This window comes from Varroa destructor, unplaced genomic scaffold (genome assembly GCF_002443255.2).
Source record: "Varroa destructor unplaced genomic scaffold, Vdes_3.0 BEIS01000002.1, whole genome shotgun sequence".
NCBI classification, from domain to species: Eukaryota; Metazoa; Arthropoda; class Arachnida; order Mesostigmata; family Varroidae; genus Varroa; species Varroa destructor.
Genome location: NW_019211455.1, coordinates 11,937,563 through 11,965,054, shown reverse-complemented (window position 1 = coordinate 11,965,054; position 27,492 = coordinate 11,937,563). Strand labels below are relative to the sequence as shown.

The 27,492-nt window shown below is 42.2% G+C and overlaps 2 protein-coding genes across 3 annotated transcripts in view; both read right to left on the bottom strand.

Moving 5' to 3' along the window:
- LOC111244842 (semaphorin-5B-like) overlaps window positions 1–27,492 on the bottom strand; it is a 52,021-nt gene that overhangs the window by 20,573 nt on the left and 3,956 nt on the right. The gene's annotated exons all lie outside the window — the stretch shown is intronic.
- Window positions 24,911–27,492, bottom strand: part of LOC147757380 (uncharacterized) — a 5,941-nt gene continuing 3,359 nt past the window's right edge. For both annotated transcript variants that reach the window (XM_086982073.1, XM_086982072.1), the window contains exons 3-4: window positions 26,208–26,302; window positions 24,911–25,678 (exon numbers count right to left, since the gene is read on the bottom strand). In XM_086982073.1, the coding sequence (XP_086838199.1) occupies window positions 25,573–25,678; window positions 26,208–26,302 (201 nt within the window). In that variant the 3' untranslated portion in view covers window positions 24,911–25,572. The remainder of the gene's footprint in view (window positions 25,679–26,207; window positions 26,303–27,492) is intronic.

Here is a 27,492-nt window from a genome sequence, read left to right as displayed (position 1 = left end):
GTGTAGGACACTTTGTTACAAAGCCATATTTCTATTGAAATTAGAGTGACTGCATAGAGATGCTACAGTTACAGGCTGACTCAGCATATGGATATATCGATAGTTAACTTTCGATCGACATCAAAGAGGGCCGAAAACGGACCGTAATGTCGAATATTCAGTTATCAGAACAGACAGCATAAGCAATTATGGTACATGCAGATACATTTGATAGAATCGAACGAGTTGACTAACCATCATTGCACAAAAATTAATGTGAGCTACATACCTTATTCTATAATAACAACAACGGATGAATGGGTTTGTTTCTGCTGGTACTTTCAACAGCGTTGGGCGCCCCTGGCTGCTCCCCCCGCCGTTCATCAAATTTCATTTGGCTCAGTCGCAGGAAAAGGTGCACTCCATTTTTAAACGGGTTATAACGGTGGCAATTTGTCGGAATGCTTTCGGCTCTTTTTGCGATTGACAGAGGATGTGGTGACCAGTCTATTCGGTCACCTGTTTGTTAAATTTTTGTTAGCGGCGCTGTTAACCCAGAATATGGGTAGCATACCGTAGCAGTTTGGACGGTGTTCACTCCCTGTTAAACGCTGAAAAAACAGTAGCGAGATAGGAACGTAAGCTTCTCGGTCGACATGAGCCGGTGTCGCTGCACACCTGGGGTTGTTTAGAAGCTTGTCCTCATAGTGCAGATCAGAACGAGGTCGCTCTTCGCCCGACCCCCCCCCCCCCCGCTTCCCCCACAGACATTAGCTTGTACAAGTAAGCTTGAAAGAAAGGAAGAACGCAGAACGAGCACTCGCCTGCAGCCTGATCCAGCGACAGCTGTCATAGCTTTTACCGCAAGTCGTCGCCATTGTAATCGCAATGGATGCCTGAGCTGAGACTGTCACTAAATAGACACTTTGTTTAAACCGACGCTTATGAGACACACACAAAGGCAATGACAACAGCAACAACGAGAACGCACACGGACATACGTTCACAGCTATAGCCCAGCATTTACCGTTGGGCCGGAGTCTTTAGGCCCGATTGTTGCGATTAAAAGCGAAAGACAAATCGTTTGTAAGATTTAGTTTTATTACAAACGGAGCCATCGGAATTATAGCAGCTAGTTGTCATTGCGAGGTGTGACAATACCCACATTTAGGTCTCGCTAAACCACGACGCTTCTGACAGATGGCATCAATATATACAAACGCGATGGGATCGTGGCACCGCGTTTGGGCGGGGCAATACTCGGTAGCAACTGTGGCTGGCACCAAAGCAGAAAACAGCTAGAAGCAACAACATCAACGGCAGCAAACGCAACGCTTCGACAGTTCTGCCCCCCCGGAAAGGGCTGTTGCTATAATCCAGTTTGAATAGCACCAGAATCGACAATATCCACAATTTTTATTGTTATTATTACTGCACTTAATTCTTGTATCAGGCCTATGCTAGAGCTTAGTAAATATTCACCCGCCGCTCAGTGTAATGTTTCCTCGAATGAATTTCTAAGAGTCAACGATGGCTGAACGGGGCGCGGTTTAAACATGAGGGTGAGTATAGTACGTTTTGAGCAGCGCGTCACGTCAAGGATGATTACGACGAGTCAAGGGAGCCGAAAAAACTCACGTATCCATGATTTAGTCAATGTAAGAAGCGTGTCAACAACTTTTAATGGCGTGACAACGAAGTTCATTTGCCTGCCATCGAGCTTTAGGATTACATACATACGGGTAGCTTAATTAGTACTGATCCAATCTATTGGATCAGTACTAATTAAGGATTGGTAAAACTTAAAAAAAAGAACGTTTAATTCACTGTATAATGTTCTTGCGGCGACAAACTGTATAAACGCAGTGAAATATGACTAGTTATGTCGCGGCCACCGCCCATTTTAACTTTTAAGTTCGTTTACTTTTATCTAAACTAAAGTGCAACGCTTTCACGGACGTTGAACGTCTGTATAACGCTTATGGAGGTAACTTTGAATGTGTGCTGTCTGCAACAATCGACTTATCGAACAGTTCTACATTGCGTCTTGTTTTTTAGCCAAACAGGCAAGAAATAATCAAGCTAAAATAGATCGAACCGAAGTTTTAGAAATGGGGCAACTTCGTCGGCAACATTGCAAGGCGTTGTAATAATCCTCAACTAAAAGCTCGATCAGATTTCGGTCTAGCACTCAAGAGCTCTTTGTGTGGTAGAAACACTCATTGGACGTGATGACAAAACTATCATGACACGTACCGGCAGATCCACCATATCAATCCTGAATGTATCGATTTGTCCACCCTGTTCTTGAGCAGATCCAGTTTATATCGCAGAGGCACGATTTATCCACATAAAATGTCGATCGTCAGCATGACGGCGCAGTAAAGCGCTGAAACTGGCTAGATACATATAGCAGGCATCTCCTTTCACTAGATAAATACAATTGCTGATCGTGTTTATTCATCATTATATAACCTTCCGTATTCTTACCGATGCGTACGGTACGATTGTAGGATACAACGGTGGCATTAAACCATTGTAGAGAAAGAAAAGGCAAACTACAACGACATAATTACGGGTAATCTGTATGCATTATATAAGATCTATTGTAATAGCCGGGCAGTGGGAACAGCTGTAAAGGTTCTGTGTTCTACCCCGTGCAGCCTTGCGTTGTCGTAGAAGAGCTCCCAGTAAACTTCCACTCAACGAGTCATTACTATCAAGTTATCACAGTAGTGTTTGGGATAGCGGCGAGTTCGGTTAACACTTTAATGTCTTACACAATCCATAACAGCAGCACAAGCAGCGGTTGTACTGACGTAAATAGTAAAAACGAAACGCTTTTCACGTTCTTGATCGTCGACGCTCCGTTCCGCTGATATCGTGGGAACAACACTGTGGGGTCATACCTCGTGTCGCATCTCGATTGTATATGGGGGTAGGCCGTAGCTGTATGAATACGTGGTGGTTAATACGGACAACGGTTATTTAATCCAGGGCAGGAGCACTGAATGGCGTCTTGAGCTGAGCGACTGACTTTCGGGTTGGCTCTTTGGGATAGCAGTCTAGGGCTTTCCCATCTTTCCCTTTTGTAAGCATGTGTAAGAAAGAAACGTCCCAATATAAGATCTTATCGGAATTGAGGCATGAGATTCGCACGGGATGAGAAATTGAAGCGAGAAGGGTTCTTGATTTAGGTACCGAGATCAGCCTAGGATTGATACTACTTGAAACAACACAGTCACACAAAGGCAGACAATAGACTAGAAAATGACAACAAACGAAGTGAACGAGATATTGGAGTCGTTGTAAGTAATAGCGTCAGGGCAGCGGAAACTAAGTTCGGAACAGATGGACGTTCACCAAGCTGTCAAGATATACTGTGCCACCGGAGAAGGGTACGAGGGTAGCCATATGGCATCGGTTACTGCCTCTGATCAGGTACGATCAAAGTCTTCCTGCCCATAAACAATAACGAATGTCACGACGAGCCCGCCACCAGGGGCCAATATCATTTTCACATAGATCGACAAGTTTCAAGACAAGTCGTACTCACTCATGCGACTTCATCTCTGCTACGGTTATTTCTTTCGTGCTGTCAGATAGTCTAATATACATGCCGAACAGACCTGAATGACCTAGCCACAAGTGGATCAGAATGTCGTCCACTCAACAAAGCATTGTGCTCCGATGCCGGTTGGAGGTCGCCGACGTATGCAAACGTGTGAACATCCTCCCAATATGGTGAAATCGCAGCGTAGAATGCGATACGATATTGCCATACAAATACTTCGGCTAGAGCAGGTTGTCGAGGCGAGAACTGTTCAGCGTAAGACGAAAATATAACAACATATTGAAACGTCAAACTGCATCAAATGATTGGTAGTTTTCACATCTAGCGTAAATTCAGACACAGGAACACGGGACGCCACCAGAGACGCCAGCAGGTCGGTTAATCATAATCCCCGAATCAGTATTTCACACGTGTACACACGCGGAAATGCGTACCTTCGTGCTAACCTACGAAAAAAAACAGAAGCCTAAAAAACTTTGCTCATGCTTCATAAGAGTACCTGTGGTACACACAATGGCTGTCGCGGCGTGGGTGGCGGCGTCACAGGTGACGAACGCCACATAGAAGATTTTTGTGGCTTCTGATGGAGTCGAATTGATATTGTTGAAGTAACGAGTCAATCATCCTTTATAAATAGCCGCTAAGTCCGACGTGTCACTTCAGCTTGTTTGAGTGTATGGCCCATTTATTGATGGAGAGCCAAATTCATATACGTGTTGTGCCAGTTTCGGAGCCCTTCAGATCTACAGTCCCGGAGCTAAATTGACGGCTTTATTCACACAGACCTTTACTTTATAATCTGTGCGCGTTTGTTGGCTCGATGCCAATAGTATGCGCTACACGACTAGGAAACTTGTACTTCGTGACTTTTTTTTTGTTTCCGTTAGAGCTCATATCCAAGCTGTACATAGTATGTACAACGAGCACACAGGGTGCTTGATAATAATCATATTTTCAATTTCTGCTGAATAAAGAAACCAAATAAAATTTTCTACAAGCCCAACTTCGAATGACTTGATGTACATATCGGGATCGCTCTCACGGAAACTCTGTCAGATTACAGTGAAACATGGACCAGCTGCCAAAATTTAGTGGAAGTTAGCATTTACGCGGAGGTGTCACTCCGCCATTACTTGCATTACGGAAACTCAAATTCAAAAGGCCTGGCTAACGCTTGTTCTAAGTTTTCTATATTTTAACAGAACGCAGACGGCACATTTTTAGTCGTTCTGCGCATGACAAAACCAACAACTACCATGACTGCAATGAGAAAAGACGACTTAAGTAAGTACTCGAGTACCATGGCGGGTAGTAGGGATGTTACGGTCCTATCGGCATGCTTCTTAGAGTCGTTCTTATTAGACGATGTATATATTGATGTCAAATAGGACCTTTCGTTTTTGATTATACTATATTTCAAGGTCTTTGTAAAGTGAATTTCTGTTAAGCGAACAAATGCTGCTATAGACATTACATGATCAGCGGGAAATATTACAGCTTCCCATCGTCTTTGATAAAAATCGATAAAAGTTTTTTTTTCTTTCCGAAAAACGACTCCGTCATTTAAGCCTGGGTATAGTATACAGGCTATATCTCATTCTTTTGGTCCGACCGCGACAGAGGTGTTTTGGTATTAGGGACAAGACGATCTACTATGTCAAAGCTGTCACGTCTAACCTTTTAGTTAATAGCTTTCATTTGACTTCGGCGTTTGCGCAGGTCCATAGAAGGACACAATTTTGATGGTTAACTAGCTTCGCCTGTGGGTTTTGTTAGTTCTCAAATATGACATTGAATCTTCCTAAGCAAAGCAGCGCAATATTATCGGCCTAATTGAAACGACTACAATGGCAATGTAGTCAGAAGCGTGAGCGGATTGCTTAGAAAGTATAACACAATTGAAATTTAGGCAGCATCGGTTCTGTTTTTGTTGTCTTTCACCAGTTTGTACTTAGGTGAAAGCCCGTGCAAAATCCGAATCTGTAGTCCGACCCATTTTCCACGAAGATATAACCAACCATCTATTCATTTTGCTGATCTCGTGCCACGTGCCCACTCTACCAATATATAGCAGACTATAGCTGATTCGTAGAAACGGTGACTACAATACATTGACCAGCTTATGACCGCTTCCTGCGTTCTGAATGGCATCCTGTTGACTCAGTAAAAAACAATAAGCCATTTCTGACCGGCAATTCTGGATCATCTCGATTCTACGCCATCTCCGGTACATGGTATTACTCTTTGTTAAGTCCGTGCCCCGTCTTTTCAAAAGCAAGAGGCGCTCGCACAACTGCTCATCGTCACTGGGTCATTAATCCAATGCAGAACATTCTCTAAACACTCGTTTCGTTCTCTGCCTACCATGAGACCCACCTAGGTGTGACACGCGTCTACATTCATATAGAGAATGAGGGCAAGAAGAATATTACGAGATTGAACCTTTCGTCGCTTCGTGTGCTAACCATTTCATAAGGTCCTTTGCCACCTTAACCGCACTTACTCCTTGGCTATCCTTCCAATAATTCCAAAAACCCTTTCTTCCTCTTTAATGTTTTTCCGTTTTGTTTATTTTTGCCTTTCTGCCGTTTATCCCGTGCTTGTCCATGCTCGTCTTTTTCTTTTCGGCTATATATATATATATATATATATACATATACGCGGCAAGGGTATTAGTAATGCTATGTACCTCTTCGTAATTTCTCCGGCCAGGTAAAGAGTCACCTAATTTACGATGTCGTAGTTTCTGGAACTGATTTGTGGAACTTTGTGTACTGGCGGCCTCTTCGTGCGTGCGGGCATCATACAAGACTGCACGTTGTGTGTTGTTGATGTACTGTTGTTGCTGATCGTACGTTGACGTTTACGGCGTCGGCTGCAGCAGGTGGTGATTAGGTTGCTCTGTCGTGGATGGGAAGGGGCGAGATATTCGTCTTTTCGGCAGACTTCTGATTTGCTCGGTCGTACTGCTGATCATTGCAATACAACACAAGATGCAGATCAAGCGAGAGAGACAAGACGGCGGCATTACGTCAAGCTGACTGATTCAAACTGATTCGTGACCAACGACAAGCGTATCGAGAACAGCGCCGGGGGAGGATCAGGAAAAGTGTAAATATCAATACAGATATGGTGATAACGACAACAATTCGGGTCCCTATACGGATCACCGGCTACTGTAGACTTTATCTCCGTCGAAGTTCTTGTTTGATGCCGATCACTAGAAGCATGGCTATTAACGCGGTAGCATGCAAAGACAAACGGAGTGAGAGAAGACGATTAAAAGTGTGGAAAACGCCAAACGAACTTGAGGGAAGTCTTTGCTGATGACCTTTACAGCATTGGGCCAACGAAAACAAACAGATTAGAAGATAAATGTAGATCATTCTGCGTGCGTGTTGAGTCTATTCTAGATTTAAAGGGTTAATCGGTCGGTTTGGCATAGTATGGCACGAACTTTTGTGTGAGGGTAGATGAAATTACCTATATGAAAAAGAGGGCTGCTAATGACTTTGGCTTATGATAAAAATGGCCGCTAAATATCTAACGAAGTCGGCAGGAAAGCGAAGATATCGCCGGACTGTATTCTACCAAGCTTTTTCCTGACCTAGCTATTGTTATGTTTGGTTCCATCGACGCTGATGTTTCTCGATAAAACGATGTTTATCTGCGGAGATGGGTGGATTAAAGCATGAACTTTGAGCCTGCCCAAAGGTCATGTCTTGTTGTTCCCTTCAAGATGTGATAGCATTTAGGTCCGAATGCATTTTTCGAGCAGGAAAAGTCTACCGTCTTATTCGTGGCTCGATTCAGCATTCGGCAATTGTAGGAAGCCAAAACAATAGAAACATCTGTTTAACAATAATTACAATTTACAACATAAATATAAGATTAGCGACTTTTGGCCCTAGCGCACGAAGGAGTACGCTGTTCCACGAATCTTCAGTGACCTGTCATTTTTGTTCTTCAATTAGTTTCCAGCCACCAATGTCAACTATGTATCAATCAATTGATGAGCTTTGTTGTCACAATCTATTCCTTTACTTGTAGAAAATATAGTAGGTGTGCGATAACTAGCTAGGTACCTAGCCGTCGATTATCCATAAGAATCACTGTATCATACAGAATGCTAGTCATATTGGTTAGCGTCCAGACCCCAGTCTACCTCTGTCTCCAATTGACGACAGAAATAGTTCAACTGAGCTTCGTAATATTATATTGTTGATTGTGTCAGAGCCTCGATTCGGAGATTGGCCGGCGTGGGAGTGGAATCGTAGTAGAGCTACGGTATACATACAATAAAGCATCTAACAATACACACTGAACATTTAGACTCGTCTGCTGTACTCAGAACATCCTGCCAGTCGTTACAAGCTTTACCTGAGGAAGGGTTCACGTAAATTTTCTAATCATAGGGCATTAATTCAGTGAAAACAAAAGTTATTTTGCTATAAAGCTAACGATAAATTAGGCCAATCCAAGCAGTAAGTGTCTCTACCGAAAAAAAGTTTCCGATCTTAGTCTCCTAAATGACAACACGCCAAATAAAAGGACCTGCTTCTAGATACGATATTTTTGTACCTTAATGAATCTAATTTTAAAAAAGGGCAAAACGATACAACTTTTCGTTTCCTGTATCAGGATATCCTTATAAGTTTGGAGCGCCTCGCCTACCTGTTCTACTCAATTAAACTGGTTAGAAGAACAGTGTATTTAGCAGTGCCTGCAGTGAATACAACTATATATGACTACCATTAGTTAATTCTCACTGATCATCTGGGTGGGATTATCTATATTTTCAGCTCAATTAGCTAGTAAAACTAGATCGATAGTAGATTTGTAGCAGAAGAAGAGCACCACGTATCGTGTAAACAAACAAATTTAGTCTACCGAAAAAACGGTCAGACATTTCGGCGTTTTCTGATAGATAGTATATTATACGTATGTATGTTTTTTGTATTAAACTGAATCAGCCATGGGGGTTTTCGCTTCGTCCAATTGAAAACCAAGTTGTTCTGAGGCTAATTGCTTTTCATGGACGTAGATTAGTTCTTCAGCTCGTTAGACCATTTTGAGGTCGTCGATTGGTCCGTGTGAGTTCTGTATTCTGCGATGATAACTGTGTGGATCGTTATCGATTCATCGATGCCTTTTGCAGCTCAGCTAGATAAAAAAAAATTCGATAAGACACCTGTACGAGGCCAACAAAGACAAGAAACGGACGAAAATAAGGCGACTCCAACAGCTTCCCAATAAATCAAATTGGCCAATACCCACCAAAGCGATTTTTCTCAGGCGACACGCGACCCTACAACTAGATAAACTCAATAAATATCGTTAAAATTGGTCCAAAAATGGGCTACACATTGCCTGAATATAATCAATCTAATTTGCCGACTCTTAGTCACTTTCTTGCAGAGAAATACTCTAGTGGATATGTGGGAGGTACCTTCACGTCTGCCGTCCCCATACAAACTAACGGAATTGCGTTCTGACGAAAGTACCTAACACGCTTCTTGCTCAATAAGAAACCAGCGAGCAAGAACACGCAGGATTGAGCTCATCTAATTCGAGAAGTTCTTCATCGTCCATGCTGCACCTGCCTTTAGGAACGGGTTTGTTTGTTACATTCGACCCGCTCTTCGCGGTAGCGTTACGACGCCGCTAGTTAATGGCTGGCTATCCAAATCCGCCCAAATTCCCCGACTACGCCTCACTTCTTTTAATGTTTAACTATCAAGGGCTTGGCCTGTTTAGGGTAGACGTCAACTGTGCGAAGTCGCTTTAAAAAGCTGTCGCCTTTATATAATCCTATTCATAAGTTAAAATGGTCGGAGCATAACATTTCGAACGTATTTTTTTTAATCTCAACACCGAATGCTGTCGCCGCGTGGACTAGGATTGCCGCTTGGGTCATGACGCTAGAAAGCCCCTGATGCAGTTTTGCGTTATTGTTTCGCTGCGTACGCCTAGCCGTCAGAGTCAACAACGGAAGAAAAAAGCAAGGACAGCAAATTCATGTTGGACCTGCAGCCATAGTTGTTGTGATAGTGTAGAGGTAAATGATTTGCATAGTAAACTTTTGGACATATTCAAGTTTGATACGAAATGTATATAGTTTGTTTTGGGCTTGAGACAATGCTTAACGGCAATACGAGGCGTAGAACTAGAAACATCTATTTAAATATCCGGTTGCTGTCCTGTTTGATTTCAGGCCAATATTCTGACTTGTGCTACGTGGATTCTGTAGTGATAAATGAGCAATTGTTGATCTTGGTGTAAAAGAGCGGGGCTAAAAGTTGTTTATACACTAGCACGAACACCGTAATGTCGCAGACCCTCTCTTTGAATAGGTGCATCTGCTATACTCGACTGTGTAGGCAAGCTGGCCAGCTAGAATTGTCGAACGCAGAATCTTGCAGTACCTCACATTTTCTATAACATTTGTGGGCGTAGCGTGTAGAGTTCTACACCTAGGCGTAACAAGAATGCATCTAGCCAGATACGTTGGCTTGAAGTGGGGCCCACTTTGCCGGACATAGACACCCACTAGTTGATCGTTGAAAGCAAAATCCGCGATTTGGCTCCGCTCCTAGAGACCCAAACTGTTAGCGCTCGCCCCCGCCAATAAGCATTACTCACAGGGTACCCAAAATCTTCAGTCGTCTGAGGCCTGCTTGTAACGACTGAAGTCACCTTGAGCGGCTTGCGGCCCTAAACCATTCACGCCATCAAAATCATAGCTGCCAAAGCTGATTCCTTCATGCCACCTTATTCTACTATTTTACACCAACTGAAATTGAGGTAACGGCAGAAATCGGATGCAGCAATAGGTCGTACAAGGCCTCGTAGATCCTATCGGAGGCAATTTCGTCCAGAAAACTTTTGTTGCTCGCTTCAGTATTTTGTCAATAGATAGAAAACAAACAGATCGTAGCTAGCACGTTAAACCGCGCTATTGTTTCATGGTACTGAGGCCGGTGGCTTCACATATTCCTTCTGACATACAGGCTATTCGCCGAAGTCTGAGTAACTTCTGTGAGCGCTCTCAACGAAACTTCACCCTCAACGAAAATGTATGGCCATGTAAGGAACCGACTAAGCGAAAAGTATGATGACGATGTTTGCCTTGGAGCAGTCAAAACGTACGCTAGGGCTTTCGAGCGGATCAGGGTGCCACGAGCTGATTTACTCTATTACTAGAACAATCGTATAGCCACTTGAAGGTGTTAAACAACAGCCTGCAAGGGACCTCAGATTAAACGAATGGTCTATGGATATTTTATTTGCTTCTTTTAATTCCATTTAAGGTGGGTTCCATGACTAAATTGTTTTATACGACGCAATGTATATATATTGCGTTATGATGGATCTAATATATACGAGAGCGTCCACCTAAAGTAGGTAGGACGATGACTGGAACGGAAGCGGAGACTGGTGAATCAGCGTTTTTTGCATAGACTAGAGAAAAAGCTGGCTTGTTTGTCTGTACGCTGAAGTCAACTAGCATTCGAAAGACATATACCGCGCGATTAAAGCAAACTTGGTAGTTTTTTTGGAGTAGTAAAAATAGATTACCTTCTTTTAGGTAAAGAAAATGTTTTCCGCTACCCTTGTAGATTCGACCCGCAAATGCTTCACTTAGGTTGTTGTTGTTGTTGGACAAGATGAACCCTATATGAGGTTTAACCTATTTTACGTCGTCTTTACACGTATTGCACAGCCGGACGTAGTTATACTCAGATGCCGCCCTACGTTCATTACGACCGTAATTCGAGTCTGGATAATACCTTTCCTATACTGGCATTAGGTTAGTGCTGCTGTTCCATCCTTCGCCGGTGATAGGCAAATATTAAACATCGATTTATCTGCACGTATACCCCTGTACATGAGTAGACTTTTCGTAAAGTAAGATGTAGTCGAATAACATATCTTCCAATTCTATTCGAGTCTGTTCTCTGCCCGTTTGTCTATTCAGCTCTAAAAAAACGATACGGCTTTTTATCTCTTAAGCGTCACTTCTGCCAATGACTGTGATCGTGGCTGACATATTGTATTTCTACACATGGACCCTGTTATAAATCTACCAGATTTAAGACAGATGTAAGGACGGCCAATTAGAGCTTGCCTGTAGTACTCTTCGAGTGGAGCTATAATTCAGCGTTTTCTTTGACGGTGTTACTCTGCCACACGTACGATACCGTATGCAGGACCGAGAGGTGTTCACCTACGATAAATAGGCAGCTCCTTGGCCTTTTTTTATTGTTATAGAAAGTGCATGTTGTTTGAACGAATATTTTCCTTCTTATACTGAACTATCGTGGGCTCACTTTGATACGAACGCCTTTGTTCTCTCGACGATGCGATAATTAATTCTGTTTTTTTTTTAAGATAGTTTTTTTTTTATAATTCTTCTTTTTTTTGTAGTATTCAGCTTATAGTGAACACACTAAATATTGCCTCCTTAAGATCGTCTGCTCTATAGGAGGCCAAACTGATAGGCCGAACACAGTTGGATAGCCTTACTCCATGGTTTTATTGTCAGTCACTGTAAACTGCTTATACAGGAAAATGGCGACGAGAAAGTCTTTGACAGTTTGAAAAGTTATTGTACAAGGGTCTCAGATTGTTAAGTGACTTTTTGTCACTTTGTCAGACTGCCAAAAGGTTTTTGCCTTATTTTGTATAATACAATTTCAAGCGAATGAAAAATTAAATCCAGTAATAAACGTTGGCAGCAAAAAATCTTTTAAACTGTTTACAATAAAATTGTTCATATATAAGTCGCAATTCGCTTAAAGTGTTAGTTTTTTGTTAATATTATTAATTAAACAAACATTTGCCATAGGCCGTAACGTAGAACTATGCTCGGCAGTCAAAATAAAAAAGTAATGCAATCAACAGACGAGTGTGCTATCAGACCTGCCAGGCCAAGCTGAAGTAACAGACGTACAGATGAAAGTAGGCTTCTGTTAGAGGTCACGGAGGAGCGTTTTCATTTTTCGTTGCTTCATTTATAAGTAAAAGTCCTTCAACATGGACGAACATAACGATTACCGCCGACCCCTATATAATTTAAAAGGGCTCTATTTCAAATGAAAATGTAAAAGTTTGTTTCCACCAATGTAGATTATGGTCTATCGGGAACGTTGTGTGGGTAGTTGGCAGTTCTTTGTGGCTTTGCGAGCTCGTCAACTACACACGAACGTTAATGAAGTTCCTAAAAATTAGTTGAGCAATAAAACGACGTCAATCGTGGTGGATTTTCTGCAAAGGAAGGTCCAAAAAACATTAATCTTCGCTAATATATATACGCACATATAAAAACTGCAATTTACAAATTACATAACACGTGATTCAAGACACATTTTCGGTCTGCCACACTTTTACAACTACTGCTGCTGCGATTCCTAAATTGACTACATTGACGGCTTATTAACAATCGTTTATTTAAGGAAGCTTAAGCTGCTTAAGCGGCTGAATCTTTTTATACCCGACAACGACGACTGCTACATATTAAGATAACGTCTACACTTTCTCGGTGTAATGACACACCTTCAACTTTATGAGGTTCTGTTTCGTGCTTTATCTAGCTTTAAATATAAAGCAAATCCAAACATGCCGCGTAGTGATAGACTTCTGAGAAACAGTTTTCCCAGATACAGATCGCAAACGAAGTACACTCAGAGGCTTGACTTCGATTGAGATCGTGCATTGATCCCAATAGAAGCCCAATAGAAGTCTGATGTATCGTCGAATCAATAACAAGTTAACTTAACACTCTTGTATGTCAGAACTTTACCACTATTTGATAAAGCATGTGGTAGACAAGTACAGCAAGATCACAAGGCCCCTGGTGACATTAGTCCCGCAATATATGAGCAGATGTATGAGCGTGCTTCTTTATTTTCGTAGAGACACATTTTTCTAAATAGTCGATTATACATAATGTCATTTTGCGGTGTAGAACGACACAAATTTAGAAATTCTCATTTCCGATTCACGAATTGATCAAGTCGTCACGAAGCCTAGTGCTTATAAAGCTATAAAGGAAGGTGCCGTTATTTGGTGTTATGTTTACAGACTGCTATGCGCTGCGAAATAATTAAAGGAACAAGCGAGTTGCGTTACAAATGTGTCCCTATTATATTTCATGAACACTTATCAAGGCCGCCGTGCCTACACGTCATTTGACTGAAGTTCCTGACAGTTTAACTTCTTTGATTAGTAGCTCCAGCTTTTCATGCGGCTATGGCTTGTGGCCAAAACATTCACACTAATTGTCAGCTTCGTTTATTTAGTACCTAGGGAAAAGCTGTTCATGTTATAAGGTGCAGCCCACCGAGTGCAGATCAATCTTACAGGCAGGCACTTACTACGTTAGGCGCCTGACGCCCAGCCCACACCTACGATGTATGCGCCGGAATATTTAGAGATGATCGCGTGTTTATAGAAAGTCCACTAATAAAGGTAAGGGTCATACGCTATTTCCTTATGTTTCGGAAAATTCGCATTGCTTCATTTGTTTCCCGAGCGTCAAGTAAACCGCCTCAGGAGTTAGAATTAAATAAGTTATATCGGTAGGTTTTTAAGCTACGAGGAATCACCCGAAGTACGGGGACTTACGAAACGGGCCCTGCTTCCAGCCAACCCGTGCATCCTGCAGATGGCGCTCAGGTAAAACGTGTTGAAAGGTTGTTTGCGATGCTGCTGTTCCAGATGTGGCAAAGTAGACACTCACCAAGATACGCATACAAAAAATGTTTGCTTTGTGGACATAAGTGCTCCTGCCGCTAACGGAAATGTATAACAAAATGACAAACCATATGATATTTTAGGAACGTAGGTTCTGCCTTCATTAAGAAGTGTTTTGAAATTAGGTAGCCAATATTTTTTCGTCGAGATCTCTAAGAAGCCTAGATCGACGGGCTATTTTCGAAAAACGGATCCACGACCGTTGTATTTTGGAAAGTACGACCTCAAACAGCGCTCATTTAATGCTGCCTATTAAAAATCTACTCGGTCTAGTGTTTGGTATGCGCTGATGACAACAAGTTCGTCATGTTCACCATAAACATTGCATCATATCATCTTTTAAGCCTTGTTCCTAAACTTGAGTGGCCCCAAGGAATAATACTTATGTTATCAACCTATAACTACAATATGGTGCAGTAAAGATTCCGAGCTTCTGAAAGGCACCCAGTTAGTTGAAACCTAAACGTTCTGTCTTCAAAATTTTTCACATTCAGTAAGTCAAATTCGTAACGTATGTTCCTTTGGGGGTTGTTGGACTTCTGGGACTAGATGAAGTCAAATAAAGCCCATATTGTGCCTCTGTTTGCTTACGTATTCATAACTTAAAATCCGCTCAGACTTAAAACTAAAAAAAAAAAAAGAGTTGACTAAAAGGAATGAAAGCGAAGTTTCTTTTAGGACTTGAATATAGATGTTATATCGATCGCAACAATCTTCAACTACCATCAGTTGGTCATAGACGCAAGAATGCCACAATTGAAATCAATAATGCATAGGTATTTACTGAGTTATTTGAGCTGTCCTGCATAGGACATCGAAAAGGATTCGTAATTTACCTTGAAGTTATTGATCACTCTGAAAGAATTAATCAGTGAAGGGTCGCGCGTGCGGTCAGTTAATAATGTGCAGCAACGCCACACAATGTAATTATTTTGCTCTCAGTTCCCACGGCGAACCCTCTATATAATTGAATGTAAGCAATTTGTAAAAAAAGGAGTTAAAGGATCTTGTAGAACCGAACGCGATGGTGCCGCGTCACGCAACGTTGTGCGATCAATTCACGTACTGTCCTTCAAATTTCCTGCGACGTCCTTAGCCACTGTATTACGTATGTCATTTCTTCATGCCGATCCTCCTTGAATTCGTATGGTGGGAGGAAATAGAAGTTTAGGCGTAATCACAAGAAAAAATGTCCTGGAAAATGAAGCATAGCTATCGTACAGTGCGTAATATTGAGCCTTGGAACAACTGCTTTTGCTCAAAAGCTCAATGACCAATGAATGCTAAATCCTTTGATCCAATAAATCGATATTCTACGAGCTCTGATCAACGGTACCTCGTCTGCATCGGTAACTTTGCGTAAACATCTGAATCAAATTGACACTTTGGGAATGGACGACCCTACATTATAGGTTCATTCTTCCCTTGGGCAGGTCCACCACAAGGTCTTGTTACAACGATTCAAAGGCACCTTGTCTCGAATCTACATATGAAGGGATCTGCGCGAGATACTGAATTTCATTAAGTGAAAACTTTCCTAGAAATCAAAGAGAGCATTACCAAAAAGTGCCTTTTGATATTACACCTTCTTACTTATTATATTGTTTTCTTTTTTTTTTGCTATCATCTTCTTTCGAAGTAACGATTCGAGCTCTAGACTAGTACATGTTATTGTTAAGCGCGGCAGAAGTCTCGGCAGTCGCCTGCTTACAGGCAGAAGCGGCGATACCTTCCTTTTTTCATCTTGCCTTAGACTGCGTGATTTACACCCAAAATCTAGTTAGTACAATTTGACTCAGACTGCTCAGTTCAAGATTAACTTCATCGAAACTTCTTTTGCACAATAGTCCATGTCAAAGGTACCTTCAGCGCAGATTTAAATCGTTAGATGTTTTACACAATAGATGGAAACATCGTCACTTAGAAGTTTGGCCAACCGAGCTCGAACGCGCAAGTCTCATGATTTATCCAAGCGTTTATAAAGATAATTTTCGTTTAGCCCACCTAATTTAATTATCTAAATATTAACCGGGACAGATTTTTGTTACAATAACAAAAGCAAAATATCGGCTAACGAAATAGTCCTGGCAATGTAACTTTTAACATGAACCCTTTTCAAGCGATATGTCAATTACAGTTCTAACAATCTACTACAAACAGTTCGTCCCTTACTGCTTTTCGATGATTGAGAGTTTCGGTCTTACATATGCTGACTTCTCTTGTCTCATGACCGATTTATAGTACCCCCCCCCCCCCCCCCACACCCCCCCCAGAGTTCCCAAGTACGTTATTTGTTAGTATTAACTTTTTACCTGAATCATAGGAGCCCCTGAGCAGCTCTTCATTTCTGTAGGCGTTGGTACTTGAGCAGCTACCTAGCCTAATCCAAACTAAGCACCGAAATAATATAGCGTTCCCTTTATACTGCAGTGTAGCATTGCCTTTGTTCTTCTTCATCCTCATACAGAACTTCTGATAAAGATTTCGTCTTTTATTACTATTCAGTTTGTTCCGATGATGCCTTCAAAAGCTGATTTTATCGATTAAAGACGCAGTCGGTCGCGTTCAATTTCACACGTTTAACCTGAGTGGGTGTTGACGATGATGCTCCGTTTTAACATCAGATCTGTCGATATACTTGCGGATCCGATCAAAGCGAAAGTCGAAGTGATGGAAATGGCTGAACAACAGAATACCGCCTTTCCCCCTCCCCATGCAGATATTCTCTGATACCACTGGATCAATGCTCCAGCGACGCCACCGAGAACATGGCTCATATGATCTGTCGTCGGTTCAGAGATCGCACACCGGTTTGAGGGCGACGCCAGATCGTCTAGCACTACGCGGCTTTGATGTATTTCCGATAACGATGACGTCTTTACTCATTAATGACCTCGAAATGTGAAACAAGAAGCATTCGCTGCGGTTGACGTTGTTCGAGCGCGTGCATGTCTATTAGAAGAAAAAACAAAGAGGGAATGCGTTTTCGCGCGATGATCCTTAGACGCGTGTAGAAAACGGCAGCCGGATGAACAGGCAACTCTTTAACCTTGTATTAGAAACACGCGACCGCGACGAGTCGTGAGCGAACAAAGGAGAGACACTTAATCGAAGGTGGAACGAGCTTCATTTTTTGTTAGACAACAAATTTTACCGTAGCCTCCATAAGAGCTCCGTGCCGCCTTAAAGTGTTCAACGTAATTCGTCTCGTAGATCATGTGGGCTTTATACTTTATGCATACCCTTAAGTATCCTTATGTTAGTATCGTTTTCAGTGTGTAGTAGCAAAACGAAATTTGCCATTAGCTCGTAGTCACAAAATAGTTAACCAGGAAGCTTAGCGTGACGCCTGCTTCCAAATGCTTTGTCGCTGAAGCCGAGGTTTGGGCTCATGAACGCGATTCTAGTAAAATGTTTCACACTAATTGTACTAAGCATGATAGGACATTGAATTATTGAGCATTCAGGCAGTTGAATTTCTAATTTTTGCGTATCGGTAGCCGTGAACTCCGTCCTGTACACGTTCGTTCGTGTGTAATCAGGCTGACGGTGATAACAACGCAACGAATGAATAAGAATGATTCAAAAATGGTTGCTATAGAAACGAAGCCCAATTTGGCATTATCCAATTATAACGTCTTAATTAAGAACCAGCTTTTATAGCATTGGCGATGTACTACCTATTTAATAGAATTGTCGCCAAACTCATAGTCTATTATCATATGTTGCTTGTTACATATTCTCATAGTCAGCTGTCTGAGTATCATCTAATGAACTTTTGTGCATTAGACGAGTTTTATTTATTTTTTTTTTTTTCGTTAAGGATGTCGCGGCAAGCAAGAACAAGGAAAAAAAAATAGCATTATAGGCGAAAACAACAACTTTCCTATATCCATTCAGTAAAGCAGTATCTGTAGGTTTGGCCATAAGGTACAACGAGTAATGTATTAGCGAGGTCTACTAAAGTCTACAAAGAGAAAGCGTTTATGGCTGACAATGGCTTGACCGAGCGCAACGCACTACGCGTTTTGTCTTTATTTTCAAGCCACAGATACGTATAGAGAGAGTGGAACAACGAGAGAGATAAAGCATCGGCCGACGGAGCGTCGCGTTTCGCCGAGGCCCTCTGTCCGCGGCGCGCTGACTGCGTTTATCGCGTCCTTATCGGTGCTGGCAACGTTGAACAACATTATTTATTTTCGTTACTGCTGTTTTGTTCGTTCTTTCGTTTGTTCGGTTCGAAAATGAAAAAGTCTTTCTTCAGCTGTGATTTTGGTGCGTCTTGTAGCGGAAAGTGTTTTGACGTCTGCCGTTACGTTAGATATCGATACCATATGGACGGACATGAGATATCTTCACCGATCGATGCAGATTCGCTAACGGGCAGAACGGGTGATAAAAAAGCACAGATAGCGCCGCATCTGTTTGGCAGCGTCTTCGATAGGGACCAACTATGCGTTTTTCGATAGGCAGAATACAAATTATTAATCGAATCAAGAATTTACCTGGTGATCATCATCGGCAGTTGGATGGGGGTCTGAGGTTCTGTTTTGTCTGCTGACGGCGAACAACGAGTTTTTCCCCCTAAAATTTTCGTGATCGGCTTTTATCTCATCTTTAATATTGGTTAACCTTTCATAGGTTGGCGTAATCTCTTTTTTCTTTCGCTCTCTCCAAATTTTGCCGATCGAACGCCTCGATAGTATTATAATGACTTGTGGTTGTTCAGTACACGACCCAAATGAAAAAGATCCAACAAAAGCTTATCAACCTTTCAGACTCAAATTATTGGGTCGTCATCTATCAGAATGGCAGAATAGGTGATACTTTACTCACTTTGCTTTATTGCAACGATCTGAACATATAGATGGCAGGCACTGGACCTCCACGGATTTGTCACGATAATCATTTCATCATAATATTATTTTAAATGCCGTCTTTGTTATGGGGAAGACGTGAGCTTTCTTTCGCAAGCTGGAAGCTGATATTCGCCAAAGTGGTACCAAAAGAAGAAGGCGGTTCCATATTGTAACTCATTCAATTTGCTTCTCTACTTCATAAAGATCATTATGCGGCTCTGAGCAGATAATTAGATGCTAAGTATGCGTGCCACCGTTCCATAATGAATTTATCAGATGAAGATTATTTTGTAAATTGGTCATTCGACTACATTCAACTTTTGACAGTGAGAGACACAAGGGATTACGCATCTGCATAGATGGATTTACGTGGTCTTTACGGACAACGTACGGAAAAGATCAGCACGAACAAGAAAGAAAGGCGTACCAGGGACACGTCTCTTTTTCACTCTCAATTTTCAACGTAAATTAAACTTAACCAGTTGAACATTGCCGAAAGCCCACAGCTTCCATTTACTCGCAGACAGTCTGAAGAGCTTCATCCAAATTACGTTTGTCCTTTTTGCCAGAGCAACTACCTTTGACATAACATTCATGCATCATGCAACTGTTTCTTTTCTACTTCTTTAGAGATCAGTGGAGAAGTTAGTGTTGTGCTTTTATCGTAACAGCTAACTGATGTTCAACTTTAGGACGAAAGGCGAGATGCTGGCAACTTTGCTATCGTAAAGTTTGTGCTCAGACACACCATGTGCATAACAAATGTGCTTACGTAAGCGGTAAACCTTATTATCAACAAGCCGGCAGCCGAGCGGACGGCATCTTACATGAGAATAACCCATAGGTCTATCACAATTGAACGGCCTCTGAGAACTCATCATCAGTTATATCAATTAGTAGACTTCTTGTTCTCAATAAGTTACCAGTGAAAAATTGCCAAGTTAGTTAGCACTTCCTAGTGGCACCTTGTTTATAACACTCTTGAATTATAACCATCTGTGTGGCTAGGTTATGTGAAGGTCACTACTTTCGATAAGAGACACTACGCACAACACTCGTAGCAAAGGTGCTTCGTCCAGTCAGCGTCGAGCAATCATTAACTAAAAAAGCTACGAGCCTCGAACCTTCTTGTGGCTTTAATCTTCAAGGTCCACATTCGTTTACATCCTCTTTCATCTACTGCTAGGAATAGTGAAAAAAGCTGACGGGGAAGTTGCCGTGCGATGAACGTTACTGGGGGGGCAGGGTCACATCGTAAGGGCGGCATGGTCTGGGTGGCTAATGCGCATCTTTTCAGTGAGCCTACATGGGAGTCAACAACGATATGGGTGTTGATGTTGGTTCGAGTCTCAGCGCTGACCTACGATTACGATCGTATTTATAAAAACTAAAACGCCTGTAGGTACGTTAGAGCTGGTCACCAGGTAAATGTACGTGGTGACTTAGTTACGCAATCGAGCGTAGATATATTTTGCTGTACGAAGGAAGCGGCCAGCCGTCTACGCAATGCTTAGTAGACACTCATTTTGGAGCTGTTTCTGATATCCAGCTTAAGCCCAGCAAAGCTTCTTCTCCTGGCCGCCTCTGAAACACCATTTTGCCAGGCTGACCCCCGACTGTTCTGGGCATAGGAGAATAGCTGGAATCGGCTCAGAAAAATAACTACCGAATTAAGTAGACACTAATAAATTTAGAAAATAATTACGTGGCTGCTAAAAGCGATAATATCTGCAGCTGAAAAGGACGACGATTGTAATTAAGGCTAGAGCGTAGATATAATACGTCTGAAACATTTGTAGGTGAGCGACTTTCACAAATCAAAGGAATTTAAAGTGAAGGTAGAAGTTATCCGTAGTGCAAGATATACATACTGGTACTGTAAGTGAACTGAAGTCAAAACTTTGACAACTTTCGCTAGTTCGCTCCTCTTCTGGCCGAGAATCATCTCGTATTATCACCCATTAAATGACATGACGTTGCCATTCAATATAACTACAAATAGTGTTTACTTCCAACTTGATATCATCTTACCGAAGTCTTTTTTGATTGAGTCAATTTTTAATAGCATTGTAAAAATTGATCTTTTTTGTTTTGTTTTGTTTCTGTTCAGGGAAACGTGAAACCTTGTACCACATATGGCGATGTTGATATCTGCAAAATTCGCGCGCGTTCTTTTGAACTGGTTGTATGGAGAGGGAACATGCAACTTCGATTGTCACTCATGTCTCGATCGTAGCATGTACCTGCCTCAGCTTACAAAATGTATGGCAGTGCCTAACCCTCGAGCACCCCAAATATTCTTGCTAAAGCCGTATATTAAAGGTCCTGCTTCGTTGAAAAAGCCGCTTGTAGGGACATATGTCATAATAATAATAATAATACAGTCTTGAAAATAACGTTCAGGCAGTTCTAGAGTGCACATTCGGTCTGCACGCATTGCATACTGGAAGGAAAAACATGCGGAAAGAGGTCCTTTCCTACTGACGATATTGCCTACATTTAGATATTTTCGTTGAATAGGACTCGACAGCCGAACTACATTGGGCTATCGTACAGGCACAGGTAATGTTGTTGAGACAGATACAATATCTACCATACGGTCCTGTTCATTGGAAGGGGTCGCAGGTCAATGTCTCCTTAGTCTCAGCGCTGCCAGGCCACATTTAGCCTGCGGTCTTTTTCAAATAGATACGAAGATATTTGACAATTATTTTTGTCAATTTCCAAAGATGTCTCCTACACGGGAAAATGTATTAGCGAGCCGTTTCTGTAGCAGTTACCGTGTCAGCAGTACAATGGCGGTGGTAACAAAGCTCGGCCGTCATCTGTTGCACGTATCGCTATCAGAGTTCTGTTATCGCTAAATCTCCTACCCTCGATCGATGTTTATACACCTTGCTAATTGGATTTTTAAACGTGTGCAAGCGGTGAACTTTCGGAAATTATCGGCATATTGCTGGGTGGCCATAAGAGCGAGTATTAGGCTCGCCATCACAGAGCCAAGGGCGTTCATGACTCCGTAGATCCGCGAGCCAGGATCTAGCGTTGATTCGAATTTGTTTTCTGATATCAGTCCCTTTGCCATCTGATCGATTATTCAAAGTAACATTAAAAAGTCAATGATGTTTTTCAGAAAAAAAAAATATTCCAGTGCCATAATTACTACTGAGTATATTTCTCTCGGGCCGACCAGCAAACGTCGGCGTCAAGCAGCTTTTACAGATCCTTTTAGCGTTCCCCATCAGAAATTGCACGTCCTCTGTTCTTAGCTATTACTACACACGGTCGCCAAAAGATGAAGACAAGAAGATTTACATGCGAACGTATATGGTGTATCAACTTTTTCATAGTAACTGTCGCTTTAACGAAGAGAAAAAAAGTTATTGAATTAAATACATAGCAAAGTATACGTTAATTAATTTCCACCCCATATTAATGTCTATTCAACTCCTACAAAGAAGTGCACACGCGCACAGAACGGGTAACGCGCCCGATTCGTACTACCTGCCCCCAAATCAAATAAACAATTGGCACACGCTGCAGATCATCATGTTTTGTTTCGGCAATTTACTAGCGTACGGTTTCGTTGCCGTTGTACTTTTTCGAAATTATTAATGCTGTTTTTAATTTGTGAGAAGTAACTGCAACAGATAACGAATAGTCACTACAGCCATACGCGATCGACATCTATAAGTTCCCGATGCCCAAACTTGTCGTCTGCAACTAATCGTTCGCTTTCCACCGGCATTTTCATTCGGGAAACAACTCTGATCGAACCGCCTTGCAGCGCGTCGTTCGTGAGAGCTAGCCTTTTCTTGCGGATATCTCGAGCACTGACTTCTACTCCTACAACAACCGTCTGTGCTCGCATGCCGTGTACAAGAGGACGCTTGCGGTGTAGCAAAGTGAGAATCTGAAATGCAGATTTTAGCCTTCTGATCTGGGTTGATGCCCAGCTACATCCATATATATATATATATATATATATATACTGGTCTATTTTGTGACGGCACATCGGCGCGAGAAGTAGCTTTCAAGAAGTGGACAGTGTCTGGGTGCTGCTACCAATCGCTGTTTGGTGTGGAGGGCACTGGGAGCGATGCTGTAATTCGAAGGGCATGAAACAGATTTTTTTCCATGGAATTTGTACCATTTAGTCGAAAGAATAGGAGATATGTTTAGAGAAGCGACGTTTAGCAAATGGTGATCGGCAGCAGCGGTATAACACTTTAATCGGTTTTTTTTGTGGCGCTCCATATTCACCAGATCCCAGCTATCAAAACAGAGTGGCCGAACTAGTCGACTGGTACCCAACTGTGCGATTCCATAGGGACACAACGAAGCCCTCCGTCCGTTCGCTCGTTGGAGAATGCTTTTGGCGAACTACTAAGCTCAAAGAACTGGCTATCAAAGCGCAGTAGTAGAAAAGAATCAGACGGCAAGCGTGTACGCGCTAGATGCATAAATGCATGAAAAGCAACGATAACATGATCTAGTCAAACTCAGCCACCGGAGCAACTACCGCCATTACTACTTTTGCCGCTGCTGTCGGCCGCAGTCGTTTATTTACACCGCACAACACTCATACATACGCGCGGATACGCACAGACGGGCAGGACATGAAAGGCACACGTACAGCACCAAAAACAACCGCGTTATGGCACCGAAGCCAGCTATGAAGCCATAACAATAAAGCCACAATCGCAGTCTGCGGTTGTCGCCGGACGTCAAGCAGACGACAAAGCCAGTCAGTATCTTCGAATCATAGACACATTAGGTAAGAGCTTTACCGCGACAGCATCAACAGCGGTCATAACGTCGGTCCCGAACGCGAGCGTTTAATACGGCAGTTCGTGCTACCAATGGTTTTTAGCGTTCTGCTACGATTAAGTGCCACGGCCTTTCGTAGTCAGCAGCAGTAGAAGAAGAAAAAAACGATAGAAGCAGTAACGACGCCAACAGCAGCATAAGACAACGACAGAAGATATTGCTCTCGGTTACTAGACAGATGACGGTATCGAGGGCGGGGGCGATCCGTGCGGTCGTTTGGGAAAAAAACACGACGACTTGAGCTGAAAACGCAGAAATAGACTTCGGCGTAGATCACCTGAGCCACTTGCTTTTGACTGTCGATCGTACGTTCTAAGCCGTTCGGTTGCATGAGGTACGTTATGGAAAGAAAAGAAGGAGAACGCACGTAGGCCGGGCCGAGGACGGTGCAAGCAATAGTGGTATTATAGCTGTTGATAATGGCGAGTTTCGGGATAGCAACGGGGCTTTTTGACGTAGCAGTGGTCACCGGCTACCTGAATTCAGCGAAGTCGAATTAAGAAAATGACGATATCGATGAATCAAAACAGAGCGGTTATATTGGCGGAGCGACATTATCTGCAATGAAAGCTGTGACGCTCGAAAGTCTGGAAGTTAGACAAGGCAATACCACTGCTGCGAAAGAGGGTGTTTTGTATTGTACATAACTTTTTATAAATGTTTAGACGACGTAAAAATCGGTTTGCAGCGACGAAAAAATCGTCTTTAGCTAAAAAAAAATCTGTAAGCCTATGAATTTATGCTTAACCCATGTTTTATGAACGTTAGTCTAGCACTTTTGCTCACTGTAGAGCTACTTTTATGCCATCGTATAGATACTGAGGAGATAAAGCCACAAGAGTCCTCGTCTTAGCAATGCAATTAGGCATAAGTAACGTAATTAATATACAAAGTGTAATCACTTTTAAAGATATTTTCTTTTTTTTTTTTAACTTTTAACTGAAAGTATCTTTATTTATTGCCGCCATCTTCGATGATTTTAATTCATGGATGTTGGCCTACTCTTTCAAGGTATTTTACCAAGGAGTTTTTTCAAGGGATCAAAGTCATGGTATTTTTTTCAGATCTCACATTAGGTAAGTTACAAATGATCAATGCAGCACATCTAGGTTATGTAAGAGCATATATAATACTTTCGAAATTATGATAAAAATTAACGTTTCGACAAACTTGAGCGCTGGAAATCTCGAGAAAATACATAGCGATCTTTTAGGAAGGGGGAACAGGCCGACAGGCAAGATCAATTGACTCTTCGCCATACATTTAGTACATCTGACATGATAATCGAAAGGGTTCGTATCGAAATTTTGTTCTATATCATTAAGTGCTAAGTGCTTATAGCTAATCATAAGTAATTTCTATTTCGTAGTTTTTGTCCTATTTTGCCATGTCTAGTTTTCGATCCCTGTCGTATCCGATGCGAGCGCAGACCTGCTCAACCCTAAAGCGATGTCAAGTACACATATATACACACATATATTTACATATTTATGCCCTAGTAATCTCCTTCAATATCATCGTGCCCGGCTGCGTCGGGTCGCTTTCCTTCAGTACCGGCAGAACCAATCCATGTTATCAAGCACCGCGTAGGAGAATTATGCATACGGCAGCACCGAACTGACTGGCCTGTATATGAAAACCATTGTTTCCGATGCTGCTATGTTGGGGAAAGAGGTTCGCGCTGAAAATTGAGACAGGGGGACATTAGAGGATCAAAACAAAAAGCGCTCCCCTAGTAACGTCTTGCGGTGTGACGCAGGCAAAATCAAAGACGATCCAAGGCAGAGTTTGTTGATGCCTGCCTGCAAAGCGCTCAAAACAGTTACAATAAATGAATATATCGTTTTCACCATTTTATATCGTTACGGCTGCCGGAAATTACGATTTCAGCAAAAACGTTTCTTTATCTACTTGATCAGACGCAAGTGATCAAATGCAGCGGGTGTGCATAGCTGCATGAGATTCCGAACTTGCTTCTTCAAAAATTAAAAGTCGAAAAGTATTACAGAGCACACACATACGAGTATATATGCATTCTACGCCTATTGCATATGCATATATTTCATATATGGACGCGCATGTAGACAGCTTTCTCTCTCAGAGGCTCGTTTTGCGTAACGCGCAACAAAATGCTCAAGTATTGAAAATAAATCTCGCCCGTTTCATATGGGTTCTCTGCTTAATGGCCTGGATGGTGGTACACAGCGGACCTCGAAGGTAGAGGCGTGTTCTGCTGCTCAGCGCCGTTGCGATGCACTGTTGTTAGGCAAACCTTCATCACTGCACGTGCCTGTGGGTTCCGGCTCTAGAATAAGCAGCAACAGAGCGAAGTTTACGGTTCTAGGAACATTCTTTCGCGTACTTCGAAATGTCGTGGGAGATAGGGGGTAGTTTTTGTAATTTATGATTTGTGATATGACCCGGAATCCCAAAGGAGCCCGGCGAATAAGTGGAAGCAATCTCGTTGTAGTGTTGCTCGCGGGCGACAATGAAAGCAAGTACAGACAAGGCAGATCAAAGACCTATACTGGCGAACGTACAAGGATATGTACCATGGAACCAGCTGTACATGCACCAGCTGGGTTAAGGCTGGGCTATCAGCTAAATTGAAATGGGCATTGCAACTAGCTTTGGCATAATTAGGTCAGGCTTGTATTCATTTCGATGGGCTCCTCACCAAAACTACCTTTTCATGTTGTAACTAGCCTACCTCGCTCATAGGGTTTCTATGAGAAAACGACCTCGTAGGTGCTGCGTGTAGGCGGCGTACAGTTGATCATATGTTTTAATGTAAATAAACACTGTCTAAAGCTTCAGTTACTCTGTAGCTTTGTCTTTTTCCACCATTTATTTCCGTTTGTCGTAAGTTCCCTTATTTTGCATTCGAGATAGTAAGATCCAATCAACTTTAGCGACGAAGACATCCTTTTCTAAATGCATGTGTTAGTAATCTCGAAACATTATGACAGGACCTACAGCAGTTGTTTTACTTTCGTACGATCCCGTTCATCATACGGAAACAGGCGCCAAGATCTCTTTGAAAGCAGATGAAACATTGGCTGGTTTTCCGGCCGCGAGAAAGCGGCTAGCTGTAAACGTAAAATTTCCCTGGAGATCAACTTTACGTGTATGGGTACGGAACGAATTTTGCTGAAAGCTACGACGATAGTAGAATGGTACCCCTTAAATGTAGACGGCAAGGGCATGACGTTGATAAACTGAAAAGGTGTAATAGAGACCAACATTTTGATCAACAAACCCTAAAAACACTAATTAAAAAGAGACGTTTTTATTGATACAAGTAAGAAGCAGAAAGCTACTGTAGTTGAGGGAAGTCACGAGCCGAAAGTCTTCATTAAATTAAAGAAAAATCACTGGTATTTAACTCCACCCGTATGATTCAATTGAGCCGGCCGACTTGGCATCAAAGACTTAATCTGGCCGGCAAAGGAAGCGGCCAAAATCTGTACGTCAATATTAAGTGGTCAGTCGGTG